Source organism: Diabrotica virgifera, chromosome 5 (assembly GCF_917563875.1).
Source record: "Diabrotica virgifera virgifera chromosome 5, PGI_DIABVI_V3a".
NCBI classification, from domain to species: domain Eukaryota; kingdom Metazoa; phylum Arthropoda; class Insecta; order Coleoptera; family Chrysomelidae; genus Diabrotica; species Diabrotica virgifera.
This window is the reverse complement of record NC_065447.1, coordinates 21,144,716-21,161,433: the sequence shown is the minus strand read 5'-3', so window position 1 is coordinate 21,161,433 and position 16,718 is coordinate 21,144,716. Positions and strand designations below refer to the sequence as shown.

The 16,718-nt window shown below is 32.8% G+C and overlaps 1 protein-coding gene across 1 annotated transcript in view; it reads right to left on the bottom strand.

Moving 5' to 3' along the window:
* Positions 1-638: 638 nt before the first annotated feature.
* LOC114326922 (early growth response protein 1-B) overlaps positions 639-16,718 on the bottom strand; it is a 38,712-nt gene continuing 22,632 nt past the window's right edge. Inside the window, exon 3 of the mRNA XM_028275385.2 lies at positions 639-14,490. Within this exon, the coding sequence (XP_028131186.1) occupies positions 14,278-14,490 (213 nt within the window). The 3' untranslated portion in view covers positions 639-14,277. The remainder of the gene's footprint in view (positions 14,491-16,718) is intronic.

Genomic DNA, 16,718 nt, shown 5'->3' with positions numbered 1-16,718 from the left:
AATATCTTTCTTATGTCTATATTTTTTTATTATTGTGAATAAATATTTAGATATTTATAAATTTTTTTTATTCGAGCAAATTGTATTTCGATCAATTTTCATGTCGAGCAATTCACCGGCTACCTAGGTACCTATAGTTCCTATAATTCCTCTGACTGTTTCTTTTAGTGTTATGATGAATACTGTGGAGTATGGTTTGACAATAATCGCCTTGTCGCACTAATGTTTCTTTTGTAATTGTATTTCTTCTGTTGTTATTTCAGCTCGGGATCCATGCATTTTTGTTAATCTAGATTTTTCATGTCATTAAATGATTTATTTCTTTCAATGCAGTCAAAAGGTTTTGACCAGCATTTCTCGATTGTTTGTGTGCATGCATCTGTAGTGGATCTGTCTTTCCTGAATCCTTGCTGGTAGTCCTCAATTTGTTTCTCTGTGAATTGGACTGCGATGCATTGTACAACGGTGCTTCCTATCATCATCAATCACTTAGCTTTTTTAACGTAATCAGCAAAATACTTTTCCTTTTCATCTATTTAGAATTCTAAATGGATATGTCGATTGAATTTAAATATATCTTTGCTTTGGGTTTACTCCTATATTAAAAGGGTAGGGGACTTCTAAATAAAAAACAAAAAAATATTTCAATCAGCAGTTTTTTATTTTCTGATTCGGTAAGATTTATATAGCTGACACAACCATGTATTACACATCAACGTTGTTTTTATGGTTTTAGTAAAGTTTCTTAAGATTTAACAATTAACATGTACAATTGATAATAAAGTGACAGTGTAGCTCAGAATTTTTAATTCCACCAAAAGCACAAGTTCTGACAAAATATTAGAGCGAATAGAAAATCAATTTGAAAGCATCATTCAATGAAATTTTAATACTTCTTTTCGTTTATCTTAGTGAAGCTAAATACTACTTTAAGATGGTAATTTTTGGTGGAATAAAAGGGCCATTGATTTTTTCCTTTTGGTGGAATTAAAAATTTCGGAACCACCTCATTGTCACTCATATTAGGGTTTTCTTTATTGGGTGGGGGTGACAACAGTTTTAATATCGAAATATGTAGTCAAATATCACATTAATAATGAAACAACAGCCTCCTTGATTGATGAAAATTCAAAAATTCAAAAATTTAACCGTAGTGCGAGACCAAAGAACAATAAAAGTGATAAACAATAATTAAAATTTTATTCGCTGTAATTCATTTGCTTTTTTCAACGTAGTAAAAAATTTTTTCATAATCAGAAAGAACCGAAGATAAAAGTTATAGGCAAAAAATAATTTGACTGCATTTGTTCAGTTAAAAATGACAAATTGTTTTTTTTTACTATACAGGGTATGTCAAAAAAAGGTAACACGTTCTCTAGGATAGGTAAAAAACTGAAAAATAATTGGGGTTTGATTTAAAAAAAAATGTATAACGCCATTCCTTTTCATGATACAGGGCGTTGAAGAAAAAATAATTTCACATTTTTTACGATTGTGTCGAAACTACTGACAACATTGTAATGACATTTGGTGGGTGTTAAGAGGTAATTGTTCATTTTTCAACATACAGTTAAGAATTTTATATTCATTATCGGCGCGCATACGAAGAATGGTCTGAATATTTTAAATAAAAAAAATTTTACGCCACTGAGATATTTAAATTTAAAAATCATTTTCGAATTCCTCGTTCAATTTGTGACAAAAATCTATCTTTCCTTTTTTCATACGACTCGCCATTTTCATGCAAAAAAATAAAATATCTTAACGTTTACCTATAACGCGTATGAAAAAGACAAGATAGATTTTTTGTAATAAATTGAACGAGGAATTGAAAAATAATTTTTAATTTGAAATATCTCAGTGGCATACCAATTTTTTCTTTCAAGAATTCAGACCATTATCCGTATGCGGTCCAATGATGAATATAAAATTCTTAATTGTAAGTCGAAAAAAGCACAATAACTACCTCTTAAATTCCACCAAATTGTATTAAAATATTGACAGTAGTTTCGGCAAAGTTGTAAAAAAGATGTAAAATGTTGTTCTTCAACGTCCTGTATCGTGAAAACTTATTTTTCAGTTTTTTAGCTATCCTAGAGACGGTGTTATCTTTTTTGAAACACCCTGTATATTCTTACTAACACAAATATAAAGTAATGAAAGTAACTATAATCAATTTAGTTGTAAAAGAAAAAAAATAAGGTTTTCATCGAGACATAACAACGAAACCGATCAACAACAACGTTAACAACAACAGCACAAAAAAGTAGAACACACTTAGCGTTTGCGTTTTGTTTCACCAGGTCTGAAATTGCTTTCTATTAGTCGGACGAGATAGTTTATTAGCAGAAAATGGCAAAAGGTCAACTATTGACCTACACCAAAAGGTAAATGACGTGACATTTTTTGCTCGAGCTTATGCGAAAGTTGACCCAATATCGTTTTAGAAGTAGAAAACTGGAGAAAAGTTCACTTAACACTAAAATATGGTTTAATAAAAATTTAATAGGAGAATATAAAACGTATAGAAGTTTTTGGAATATTCCTTTTTGTTATTTTAACATATTAAAATGTATTTATGATTTGAAGTTGTGTATTTTGTCGATTTGTATACTATATTTATAGCAAAGGAAACATAATTACTTAAAATGAAAGTATAAGCCTTTCTGTTCAATTCAAGCTCCATTGCTCTACACGTGTTTTGAAGTATTCACCTCTCATTACAGGCACTTGGGGTAGCTTAAACTGAAATGAAATGGCTCAACTATAGACCGTTCGAGAGATAATCGTAAAAACCATTTAGGTTACTACCATAAACACTTGGCCGTATATTAATGAACTTTTATGTTCCACCGTGCATTTCTAGAGAAAGACAAAGAAAAGGGAAAATAGGGCAAGCTGGAAAGAGAGCATCTACATACATTTTAAACCATATAAAGTACATCACATAATGGTAAATACAACTCTGCTTCTTAAGATATTGTGCATTTCTGCTATGGCGTCTGCCGTACATTGTCTTGTCAGGAATTTAATACCTACTACCTAATATCTGTTAGATATAGTCAGTCTTCTTACGTCTTAGACCTCACTTACCTTTTATCTTTCTTTCCAGTATTAGTTGCTGAAAAGTAATATGGGTCCTAATAAGCAGATTTGTGTCCCATAATCAAAAAGTTCCCTATTCTGGAGTCCCACTATTATTATTGATACTTTCTCATTTCTGACTGTCCTTCCATGATAGTCTAAGCATTGATCTGGCCTTTAAAGTCCATACTTCAATTCCGTATAAGAGAACAGAAAAAACGTAACACCTTAGCATCTTGTATCTTAGGTTGAAATCCAACTTGTGATCAGTCAGAAATTTACGAAGTTTCAAAAATTCAAAAAAGCATTTCTGGCTTGTTCTACTCTGGCCTTGCTTTTAATCTCAAGGTCTCAACTATCGTTTGGTTATCATACTCTTATTAGAGTCTGCTAATGCTTCTGCGAATGGTTTTTCTAAGTATAACTTAAACAATTCCACAACAGGAATCAACAATATCACAACAATATGTTGTGATAACATGGACATACAGTATTGAAGAAAACTTATGAAGATAAAAATAATACTTGCAGCCATAAAGGTTGAGCTGACAAAAGAATAATAAAAAATATGTACGAAACAATATAGGATTCTTTAACTTAACAAAATATATTTAAGACATCTGGCAGAAGAAAATCCTTTATTAATGCAGTGTGCTTGAGTGTGTATGTAAGATGATACAGAAAATTAAAAACACAATATTGGACAAACAAATTTATATTCGGAATCCTCTGGTTAAAATCTGAAACAAAAATGTAAACCCTATGTTGAAACTGTTAATCCTGACATATTTTTATAAACTGAAACAAAAACATTGTGTAAGTTGTATCAATTTTTAGTATAAAAACCATATTGGGTAGTTAAAAGAACCAAAATTTAAAGGTACCTATTAACATTTTTGATTTCTAATGTTGAGTAAACTTTCACTTCGGTTCTTTCTGATTAAATCCATGTTTTAGAAACCATTATAAAACTCTAATTAACAATGATCTTACAGCTGTACCTTTCAGCCAAATATTTTGTATATAAAAATATACTTAAAGTTAGACAGGTATGTGCAAAATGAGGGAAGAGATAAAATTCAGGACATCCATTGAAAAATTTCACGTCTTTACTTGTTTGATAATAATTTTAAAAATTTTTACTTGGCAAGATGATTTTTGTGTGAATTGTGAGATCGTTCAATGGTCTCCCGATATACAGTGCTCGAAAAAATTGAGGAAGTCCTAGTGGGTTTCTCAGGACGTTGTTTAATAAATAATACTAATCGAATCCAAATGTCGAAGTATCAAATAATAAAAAAACACATTTTTATCGTCAAACGATCAAAAATAAAGCTCATATAAGCAGACCCAAATATTTACTTTAAACCTCTAATTTTCACAACTAAAAAATTTAAAAAAATATTCAGGTGAGGGAAAAATCAGGTTGATTTACTTGAGATTTAATGTATTTGCTACGAGATCTTCAGACATATTTAAGGCATGCAGGAAAACAAGTTATGGCATAGGCGCTATAAAGGCGCTATAATTTTGAGCTTTCCCGCCTTTATAGGGAACCTATAATGGTACTGTAGTATTGGTAGGTCCACCAAAATAAACAGGTTGCGGTGGCTAGGCCACTTGCAGAGAACGAGCGAGATGGGGCTGATGGGAACGTCGAAACACATTTATAACCAAAGACCGGCTAGAGTAAGGAGAAGAGGCAGCCCCAGAGGACGATTTAAGGACCAGGTGGAAGACTACTTACAAGTTTTAAGAGTACGAAATTGGAAAATAAAGGAATGAACCAAGGAAAATCTTCCATCCTTCCAACAGGAAGGAGTAGAAGCTGATCCTAGAACATACAAAGACCCATTATGGGTTGTAGAGCCAATGATGATGATGATTTGCTATGAGATATACTAATACAGGCATTTAGTCAAACAGCTTAAATCGAAATCGAGGAAAATGAGGTAACGATTATTCTAATATAGCATGGAAATTAAGACCAAACACATGAGTTTTTAATAATTTGGAGATATTAGAGCAGCGTTTTTAGCTTTTGGTGTACTTGTCGCCTTGACGGTCTTTGGTTTTGGTGCCTATTTTCGTGGGACTGCCTTTATTTGATTTCTTCGCTTTAATTGGTGTTTTTACTTTCGCTTGTACAGAAGGCAGAACTGCGAATGAAGATGACGCAGTTTTAGCTGCTGACTTATTTTCAACTCTCTTTGTCTTGGCCGGTTTTTGCCCTGTTTATGATGCGGCTTTTATAGGTTTGTCATTTTCTTTGCAGATTTTGGCTTTTTCCTAGTAGCAGAACGTTTGGTAGCGGCGGCTTTTTTTGGGTTTAGTATTTCCTTCAGCTTTCTTTTTTTTTCCTGCACTAGGCTTTGCAGATCCAGGAGACGACGATGAGGTAGATGCTACATTGAAATATCCTGACGCTACCATTGTTGGATGAATGATGAATTATTTTCACAGCTTCTTTGGTGAAAGAGAAGAACACCTCTTTCCTTGGGAATTTTATAGCATTATTCACCATTTCAGACGTTGGAGGATGAAAAAGTTTTGTCCGAGGATTTTTTGCCTTTTTTTTTCTTTTTGGATGGTGGAGATGTTTGTGCTGTGAAGATATGGACTTGTTTGCAACACCAAAGACGAGATTTTTAAAGCAGTAACAAATAAATTCATCATTGTCAGAACGCCAATGCTGGCTAACGAATAAATGTGGAAGCAGAGGTGCCAACATTTAGATTTTGTAAAAATATCTCCATTGTATAAAATATAGTAGAACACAATGTTACCAACTTTATATCACATTGGTACGTGTATATAAGATTATTTGCAAGTGCCCAGCAACAGGGAAAGAGGAAATGATAGTAAAATGAGTAAAATGAAAAGAGGAAAAGTTTGTCAGATCTTGATGAATGGATTAGCATAGTGCAACTATTAAACGTTTGAGAGACTCGTTGTTCCCCTAATTATTTCGAGCAGTGTGTGTGAATGAGCTCTTTCAACAACAGTTATTTTTACAACAGCCGACTTTCTTAACAATTTTTAATAATTATAATCTTCAATATTTACAAACTTAATAATGTTATTTAATTTAAATTATTCTTCTATGTACACAATTTACAATATACACATTTATAAAATACTTTGAACGAAACTGTTAGATCTATAATATTGTTTTCAGCTATTTTTTGGGTGGATAGCACCACAGTATACAGTATGATTTTTCTACTCATAGTTTTTTATAAAGAGTACAGACCGCCATTTAGTAAAAGTCACGTGGAAAATTACGTAAAAACAATTTTATTACAAAAATGATTGTCGCAATTATTAAATCTGTCACAACGTACGCGTGTGGCAAAAATCTACAAAAGTTTTGGTATTAAATGGATGAAACGTGTAAATTGGAACGTAAACATAAATAAACGTCCAAAATGGCAGTTTTTAAGAATGTTTTGTAAAGGCTTTGAGTGTATTTCAACTTTTCGGTAGTTACCATCATTTGAATGAAAACATGTGACGACAACCAGGAAGAATATATTCACAAGTAAAGGTATTTGGAAATCATTTTATTTAAATTGATAATTTAGGGAAAAGCAGCTTTCAAAGCATTTGGCTTGTTGTGTCTCTGTTTTAATGTATTTGTAAAAAAATCTTCACAAAGGACACCACACACATCTTATGGAAAATATAATGTCACTCAAATTCAATAAATTTTACATTAGATTCGTCTCAAAATTACAGTCATATATATAATTGCGCTAACTCTGAATTTTGATTAATAACTGCGTAGATTATAATTAAAGTTTATGGAAATCACATTTTTGAAGTTCATAAAATAGTCATTTATAAATACTATTAGTCTACTCGGTATTGCAAGTAGGGCTTACAATACCGGGATTCCGGGATCCCGAATACCGGAATCCCGGACGATTTTTGTTCGGTATTCGATACCGGTATTTATAATAAAAAATACCGGTATTTCGGTACTAGCTTAATTTATAAAAAGTGAATTGATGCACAATAAACTTTCTTCTAAAATATTTTATCTACTCTATGGCATATTATGTATAAGTTTTTAGTTTGTGAAAACTGTCATTATAGATAGCAGTCCGTGAAGAATTTAAAGTGTGCGTGAAGTAACAATGTATTTTAAACGGGATTTACTTTTTCGCACTGTTTTTAACTTTCGCGTTGTCATGGTGAAAATCCTTAACTTTCGCGTTGTCATGGTGATGACAATATGAGCAATGAATTAGAACAAAAGTTTTGACAGTTTTGTGGTTTGAAGGTAGATAGAATTTTTAAATGTCACAGTTCTAAAAATTGTAGAATAGAAATGAATTACAGTGACGAAGAGTTAGGTACAGCTTTTTTATTTGTTTATCGTAGATAAAATATTGTTTGAAACTGTGCGTGAAGTACTTTTTGCGAACTTACGCGATTTATAGCACTCGCTCCGTTGTCGCTCATGTTCTAAAAATCGCGTGCGTTCGCAAAAAGCATACTTCACGAACTGTTGCATAAATAACTATTTTGCTATAACAAGACATTATTTTTGAAGATAAAACACGTTTATTACACATATACAAGTCAAGTATAGCGCTTTCTAAAAGCGTGAATGTCGTTAATTTCAGGCGAAGGGTTGTACCAGTTTCTACAAGCAAATTATTAAATCTCGTCTATACAAATACATAAAATGAGTCAGTGGCGGCCCGTGAGGTAGTGCCATAGAGCCATGGCACTACCTTGCTAACTATGCAGAAACATATTTTTTATCTTAAAAACATTTTAATGCCTGTTTATTTTTTTTGTGAATATTTCTCTTTATTTTTATAAATTATATCAAATCTGGCAACTGTGTAGCGCAATGCAAATCTACCGACTCTGGCCACCCACAGCTGACCGGATAAAGGATGAAAATCATAAAAATCCCAGTGCCGAACGGCATAGTGGCTCGTGAGAAAAGAGAAAGATTGTATGAGCATCCTGTGTAAGTGACAGAGAGAGAGCGGTATTGCACTTTTAACATACGTTTAAATTGGAGTCTCCGTGCCAGGCTCGAAATCTCGAAAAGGAAGTTAGTGGATCTTAAGATACAATGTTTTAGATCTACATATTTCTAGTTTCTTTACGCGTTCGCTTGACGCTATTGTGTTTATTGTCTACTACTGTATTGTATATTTGTGTTTATACTCTACTATATTTTTTAATTTGTAATTATTAGTTAGTGCGTTGTGATCGTGGGTGTCGTAGGTATAAAAATAATATTTTGATTATTTTCTACGTTTAATTTATTTATTGACAATGAATCAAATTAGTATATTAAAAAACTCTTTTGGTGGTTTTTCGTTAGAAAAAAAAACTACATATTAAAGAACTCGGTCGGCCTTTACCCGATTTAAAAATTGAAAAACAAAGTGGAAATGGACAAAAACTTCGCTGTCGTAAGTTTAATAAAATTATTTATGATAAAAATAGCTGGTTGTGTGGTTGCGAACAAACTAATAAACTCTTCTGTTTTGTATGCGTTTTGTTTGGAGGTGACGAGACTTGGTCAAACAAAGGCACCGATGATCTTGTACATATATGGGAGAAATTGAAATCCAATGAAAAATCTAAAGTGCACATGAATAACGTTTTTAGCTTTTCAATGCTTGGTAAGTTAAATATAAAAACCCAATTAAATTCAGCTTATCGTGATACTCTATTTATTTTTTATATCCTTTTTGACCATATCGTAAAACCGCCACAAAAAATTTAGGCAGCTGCCCGGATTCTGGCACTACCTTCCTAAAGTTATACGAGCCGCCACTGAAATGAGTTATATAAAAATTCTTAAATTTTTAAAATTAGACTACTTTATTTTATAAATAAGCCGTAAGATAATCAGAATTGTTTTAAATTTTTAGATCTATTTTTCATTTTTTTGTGTATTGTGGTGTATAAATTAGGCTCACTTATTTTCTGAATTATTTATAATTCAAAATATATAGCAGTCTACATACAGAGTAATCTATATTGAATATATTATGTCACAGTAACTTAATCTTTGTATCAATATATTTTGGAGGATAGTATAAATATAACGTGTATATTTTTTATTCATAATACCGGTTTTAATACCGGGATCCCGGTATTTGAAATTTTAAATACCAAATACCGGTATTGAGATTTTGGCTCGGTATTGTAAGCCCTAATTGCAAGGGGTCCGGACAAATAATCCCCGGACAAATAATCCCGGACAAAAAATCCTCACAAATTATCCCTGGACAAAAAATCCCCGGACAAAAAATCCCCGGGCAAAAAATCCCCACAAAAAATCCCGGACAAATAATCCCCACAAATTTTTTTGGACAAAATATCCCCACACAAATTCCGGACAAAAAATCCCCAAGAAATATATGCTGTCGAATAGTTCTCTAAAAGTTTTCCTGAAATTTTAACAAATTTCGAATTTCAATTCCATGCTGAAAACTTCAAATTTTACATGACAAGAGAGTGTGAGGTTTTTCTAAAATCGTGAAAGATATGCGGAATGAGCTAAGGCCCCGTTTTCATGACTGGCGCTTAACGCGCGTTTTTAGAACGCGCGATTACAACTATATACATTTTACTGAAGACCGTTCACATGCTAACTCGCGTTTTAGGTCATTAAGACGCGTGTTGGCATGTGAACGGTCTCAAGTAAAATGTATGTAGTAGTTGTAATCACGTGTTAAGCGCCAGTCATGAAAACGGGGTCTTAGCTCATTCGCCATATTTTCCACAATTTTTGAAAAAACTCACTTTTTTGTCATGCATAATTTAAAGTTTTCAGCATGGAATTGGAATTCGAAATTTGTTAAAATTTCAGGAAAACTTTTAGAGAACTATTCGACAGCAAGTATGTCTTGGGGATTTTTTGTCCGGGATTTTCTGTGGGGATTTTTTGTCCGGGGATTTTTTGTCCAGGGATAATTTGAGTGGATTTTTTGTCCGGGATTATTTGCCCGGGGATTATTTCTCCTAGCTTCGTATTGCAAACAGCTTAACCCAGCGTGAGCTAAGCCGATTAGAGGAACTATATACTTTGGTACGACTGACCAAATTATATCTACTTTATTATCTATAAAATAAGAGTAAACCTCTGCCTTAATACCTACAGAAAGATTTATGAACTGCCGATTTACGAAATCCCCTCACGTACATACCCATTTGATTTTAGATTTATTTCTATCAATTTATGCCGTTGATAACCAAAATTATGAGTTGGCGCAAAAAATGAAATGATTGAAATTTCGAGACGAATCTATTCATGTTAATTTTGTTGCATTTGAGTGACATTATATTTTCCATAAGATGTGTGCTGTGCTCTTTTATAAAGTCATGTTGAGAAGTCATGGTCAGAAACTAAAACCAAGAAGTAGGACAAATGTTTTATTAGGTAAAAGTGTGGAAAAGTTGAGACAAAGAAAATTATGAGCATTTAAACCATAAAATAAAAAATGACATTTTTAATTTTTTTGACCAATGATTTTGAAATTTTACATCGCTTTTAGGATGAAGTGACTTTAGTAAATGGTAACTAGAATAGTACTCGCACAGCATTGTGTTGAAATCTTACTATATTAAAGACACTTCTTAAGGCAATCTTGATATTTTCCTTATTTCCAGGCTGGTTTATGAGGACATTCAAAAAATTCTTATATATTTTAGCATTTATGGCAACATTTATGGCAACAATATTTTGTTGAGGTCAGTTATACAGAAGGATTTGATCAAAAATCAATAAATACAGGAAAATTAGAAGAAAATTTCATATTTGACACATGCGTGTATAATTTTTCTTGTACTTCCAAAATAAGTGAAGAAACTCATACGAACTGCTTTCTTCTTGAGTGCAAAGACCCTCGGAGATCGCTGGGAAAATTTACACTCAAAATAATAAAATTCAGTTTGGCAACACTGTGTGAATGTTGATAGTAACATATCCCTTTTAAGATAAACAGAACTGTAATTTAGTCCAGACAAATTAATATATTTGTTTGCCAACAAAAATGAGACTTTTCAACCAAATAATGTTTCAAATATGATGTGCAAAATAATTTTTAATTGGGTTCTGTTAATGAGCTTGTTTTTTTGTCATTAAAGTAGAAAAAACTTTAAATTTCACTCATTAAATCATTATGGTCCAGTTATTGTCTTAATTATTTTAACTGTACTAATATCCGTCGACTAATTCTGAATGATTAATGGGTTGTTAAAACATTTTATCTGTAGCGGCTTCTGGAATGTCTTAAAAATATCGAATTTCATTGATAAAATGCGCATATCCCACCGATCTTCGCCTCGATCATACAATGAATGTCGGTCTTCTTCTTCTTCTTAGCCTTCTATCGTCCACGTTTGGACATAGGCCTCTCCCAACTCCTTCCATCGGTATCTATTCTGAGCAACATATTTCCAATTTGTTCCCGCTATTCTTTTAATATCATCAACCCATCTCATCTGTGGTCTTCCTCTCGGTAGATCTCTCGCTATACGATCTTAATTCCATCAAATAATGCTTTCTCTGTAATACCTGGGTCTTGAAAGCGTCTATTGGAATAAACAAAATCGAATCATTTATTTGCATAGGAAATTGCCGCTAACAGAGTTAAGAGTGGTTGTAGTCATTTGGCAGATGCCTTATGTCAGATTTCTCTAGATAGGAAGTTGTCACGAGGAGGGAGTTTTGTTTTACCAGCGAAAAACATACATGCGTGAGAAATGAATTAATCCCCGCTGGAGATCTTGAACAGGTCGTTTCGTCAGTTACTTTTATTTTCTTTCATATGTACCCAGTGCAGTGCAGTGTTATAGTTTTTTTATGGGCTATGTCCCCGTAAAGTAGCGATTTTCGAACAAATCCTTCTTTATAAATGCCCCTAAATTATAGTTTATCATGGGTTTAAGGATTTTATGATAAATAAACTATTTGTTTGTAACCAAAATCTGAATATATTATACAGGGTGTTTGAAAATTTTTTGTCACTTTTATGTACAATGTTTGTTTAAAGCAATAATTGTTACATAAAAATATACAAAATATGTAAAATGAGCAATGAAAAACTTCAGTTTATACTAATACACCTTAAGACCAAACCCTGTACAAGTGAAAATATTGTAAACAGATCTGTTAAAACAGATAAAACACTTCTTAAGTGTTTCAGAAGTTCTTGTTCTTTGGTAAGAATTTTTTGTGGTACCTCTACAAATGTGCGTTGGAAAACAACTTGTCTATAAACTGCATAAAGATATTGACGTGTTTTTTAGTTCATTCTCTTAAAAGCTACACAAAAATAAATAGAATACCTACGAACAAGAACAAAAAAGACGAAATGGATAAAAATAGTACGGAATGTTTTGAAATGTAACGTCAACATTTTTTGTTATTTGGCAAAAATTATTTTAAAAGTGAACTTTGAAATTTAACCTATATTAATAATTAAAGCTCTTTGTTACTTTGTTTCTATAATGTTAAAAAATCTATGATCGTGTGTTTAGAACACTACTTAAAATAAAATATACAATATCAACAACCAGTTTCCAAAATTACAAAAATAAGTTTTTTTTCAATTATTAACAACCTTCCTATTTAGAGCGTTTTTATCAGTCTGTGTTTCACAGAACTGGGAACAAAATACTGTGACATTTCATTTTTCTAGTGATACAGCATCGTCCAAATACGTTTCAAGTATAAAAAATTATTCATAGAACTGAATAAGTTGGCAAAAGACAGCTAAAAAAGGGGGAAAAGATATTTGGACGCCGATTTCATAATGTATCCAACTACTTTTTTAAAAATAGTTGAAAAGTTTTTGATAACATCTTTGAATCTATTTTCTATCAGTCGTTTTTTCTTTATAATTTTGTCTTCCATAGTTTTACTATTATCAAATAGCCAATTTTAACTTTATTGATAATAATTAGTATACAGGGTGTACGATACAATGGCAACACACTTACACATGTAGTAGAAGTCAATCTAATAAAAATAGTTTTAGTAAAAGCAGTTATTAAGAATATCTCTCGTGTTTAAGGCCTCTTTTAGACCTTTATGTAGGTAAACACCCTGTAACTGTTTTTAAAAGAAAAAATGGCACAGACTTAAAAGACATACTTCGGCTCTATATAATAGGCCTCTAGAGATCAAAATAATCAGGTATCTTCAGTGCATCTTCGCTTTTCACGAAAAATCCTAGATCTCAAGTAAAAGGGCTAGGATAGTTCTAGCTATTTTCCCATGTAAAATTCCATAAGAAATCGCTAAGGTCCATTCTGGTCATTGTGACGGTTTTTGCGCAAAGCTGACTCGACCTGACTACAGGCTGACTCGACGCCGACTCACCGCTAACTCGACTCAGCATCGAGTCAGATCGAGTCAGCCTGTAGTCAGGTCAAAAGCGTCAAAAATGACCAGAACGGACCTTAGCGATTTCTTATGGGATTTTACATGGGAAAATAGCTAGAACTCTCGTAGCCCTTTTACTATCTCAGCAGATTTGATATAAGAGTTGTTTTGCTAATAGACGTATGTAACAAATCATATAATCACTAATACGAATAGTCTTTGAGTTTCTAGTAGGACTAGGGATAATGGCTAAAGAAATTTTTCATGGAAAAAGGACACTAATGTAGCAAATCATAGAAATATCATTAATTGAAAGCCTGTAAAAGTTATTAAAATGCAAAACTAAGATAATACTTATGGCACAATTTAAGAAAATAACATAGATATATTGCTGAATTTAAATAATGAATTCACGGTGAAAAATAACTTATTTAGTATATGTGATTTATTTAGATTTATAAGAAAAAATATTTGGGCAAGTCTTTCATTGAAAAGTAGTACCTACTGGATTTATCTTATGTAGGTATGTCTATTAAAAAACAACTCTTACCGTTTGGTAATATTAGGATGTACAAAGATAAAATCTGATCTTACAGTTTGCAATTTAGGGTTAAAATAATCTTCAATGAACCAACGTAGACATTGCTGAGCGTACCTAAGTGAAGATCTTGAACCACCAATGTGTCACGTGTTGGCCTCGACAAAATTTACCCTGGATCCTACTCGAGTTGAACGATAATGATCCTGGTCTCTTCGATTTCTAAATCACAGTAATCTTGAATGAGTAGTACACATTCTCCGGGCCGTGGCCCGGTTTCGCCTTCTCAAAGCGTCGTCGTGACGACAGGGGGAAGGCTCATGGGGTCCTCGCTGGTCACCGTGTGGCTTTGGTGTAGATGCGGCGCCACCTGCTGGTGCGGGTGAAGGTGGTGGTGGTGGGAGGTCTGTTGCGAGGTCTGCTGTTGAACCGAGGACGAGGTTTGGGACGAGCTGCTACCAAGCTTGCTTTCCTTTTTCATCCTCTGCTTTAGATGCACCTGGAACAACAAAAAACCATATTATAAATCAGTTTAAATTGTAACTTTCTTATATAAGAGATACGTAAAGTACATTTAACCATTTATTTGATAATATACAAGACGTATTTAAGAAGATACACTAGAGAGAGAGAGAGAAAAAAAACAGAACACATCAAACCCCCCAGAAATAAGGAGCACAGTCAATGAAGATAATCTTGGAATACTCGTATATTGAGCAAAAACATAATAAAAGCGAAAGAAGTATTTGCAAAAGTAATAAAAAAGTTTATTTCTAATTACCAATAGGAGTGCGACAATGCGATTCACTGTCAACCACACTGTTAAATATAGCAGTGGAAGGAGCAGTCAAGGTCACCGGAATTAATACACTCTTCAACAAAAATAGTAGCATATGTAGTTAATGATATACTTCTTATGGGGAGAGAGAAGGAAACATTAAAAGAAGCAATAACAATCCTGGCAAATGAAGCACGAAAAAGAGGTCTAGAAAGTAACGAAGGAAAAACAAAATATCTAATCGGCTCTAGAAGAGAAGATAACAAGACAGAAAATTACCCTTTTGAAAGAATTCAATGATTTAAATATTTGGTAGTAATTGTGAATGGTAAAAATAAGAGAAGTGAAGAAGTAACGGAGCAAGAGCAAATAGTAGCAGGCAATAAAATATACGGAAGATACCATAGGCTAATGAAGGACAAGAACTTACTCAGAAATACAAAACTGAATATATAAAGAGTTGCAATCAGACCAGTACTAACATACGTAGCTGGGACAATGTGCCTCAGAGATAAATATGAAAAAAAAAATAAGAATGTTCGAAATAACAATATTCAAAAAAATTATGGGCCCGATAGTAATGGAAAACGGGGAAATGAGAAGAAGAATGAACCATGAAATAAGAGACATAATGAAAGGAGAAGATTAAAGAAGGAAAAACGACCTACTGAATAAGAAAGTTACCAGATGGAAGCCAGAAACTGAAAGAGCAAGGGGAACCCAGAGGGAGAAGTGAGGACCAGGTCATGAGAGCTGTCAAAATCATGGAAGTAAGAAACTGGAGGGAACTATGCACAAATAGAAATGGGTGGAAGGAAATTGTAATAAAATCCAAGTCAAATGAAGGCTCTTCTGGGAAACTCTACATGAAGTAGTCCATCTGGTCAGACCAGGTCCGAGACCAAAATTAAGAGCAAATAACGAATGCTACAATAATCAATGCACTGATAAACTGACTGGAAGAACAATAAATGTTTGTCGAAAAAAGAAACCCCCCCTTTAAATTTATTGACGTACGCACGTGACCGCTATCAGACTTCAATATCCAGCTTACGAAATCCACTGAAGTAGGTACTCACTATACAATATTGAATCTAAATTAAATCCATTGTCCCGTTCTCTATAAAATATTTTTATTACAATCGTATATTTATCCACTTTGACTTTATATTCAAACGCACTACAATCAATCCAATCGAAAGGTGTAAATAAAAAAAGTCATTTTTATAGGTAACTGATAATATGTAACGAAACTTCGAGACGAGATCTCGCCTCAACAGCCAACAGGTTTTATAATCATAGTTCTTGGAATTTTTGTTAAACTGCCAGGTAAAAGTTGACATGTTCATTAGACAGTAGAAGTTTGACTCACTGATTGATGACTAATATGATTTATAACATTAAATTAGCTGGAACCAATTAATTTTATAAATAAAATGAATTAACAGGTCTAGTTTGTATAATACAAATGAGAAAGCTTATTCATGAACTAACATGCTTTTAACCACGTTATAGTCGCTCTGTCACTGATGCCATTCAAATGTTTCTTTAGCCAAAAAAATTGTTCTTCCAAATTTTTTTCTATTTTTATTTTAGTGATGTTTCCCCTCTCCTTTCTAACCACTTTCAGTTGCTATGCAAAGTGACAAACGTATTGCTTGGTTTTTGTGCTTATTCTGTTTCAGTACTGCATATTTTACAACACTCACCGGCACAAAATTCCGCCACCCAAAATTTTTGATCTGACAATCTATAACTTTCTTATTGGTACTCCGATTTTCAAGATTCTTGCATCAGTTTGTAGGTACATGTATTGATGAAAAAGCGTTTGACAGAGTACGCCACGATAGGCTAAGAGACATTCTTGAAAGAAAAGACATAGATAATAAAGATCTGCGAATAATTCTCAACTTATATTGGAATCAGAAAGCTAACATCAAAATAGAAAA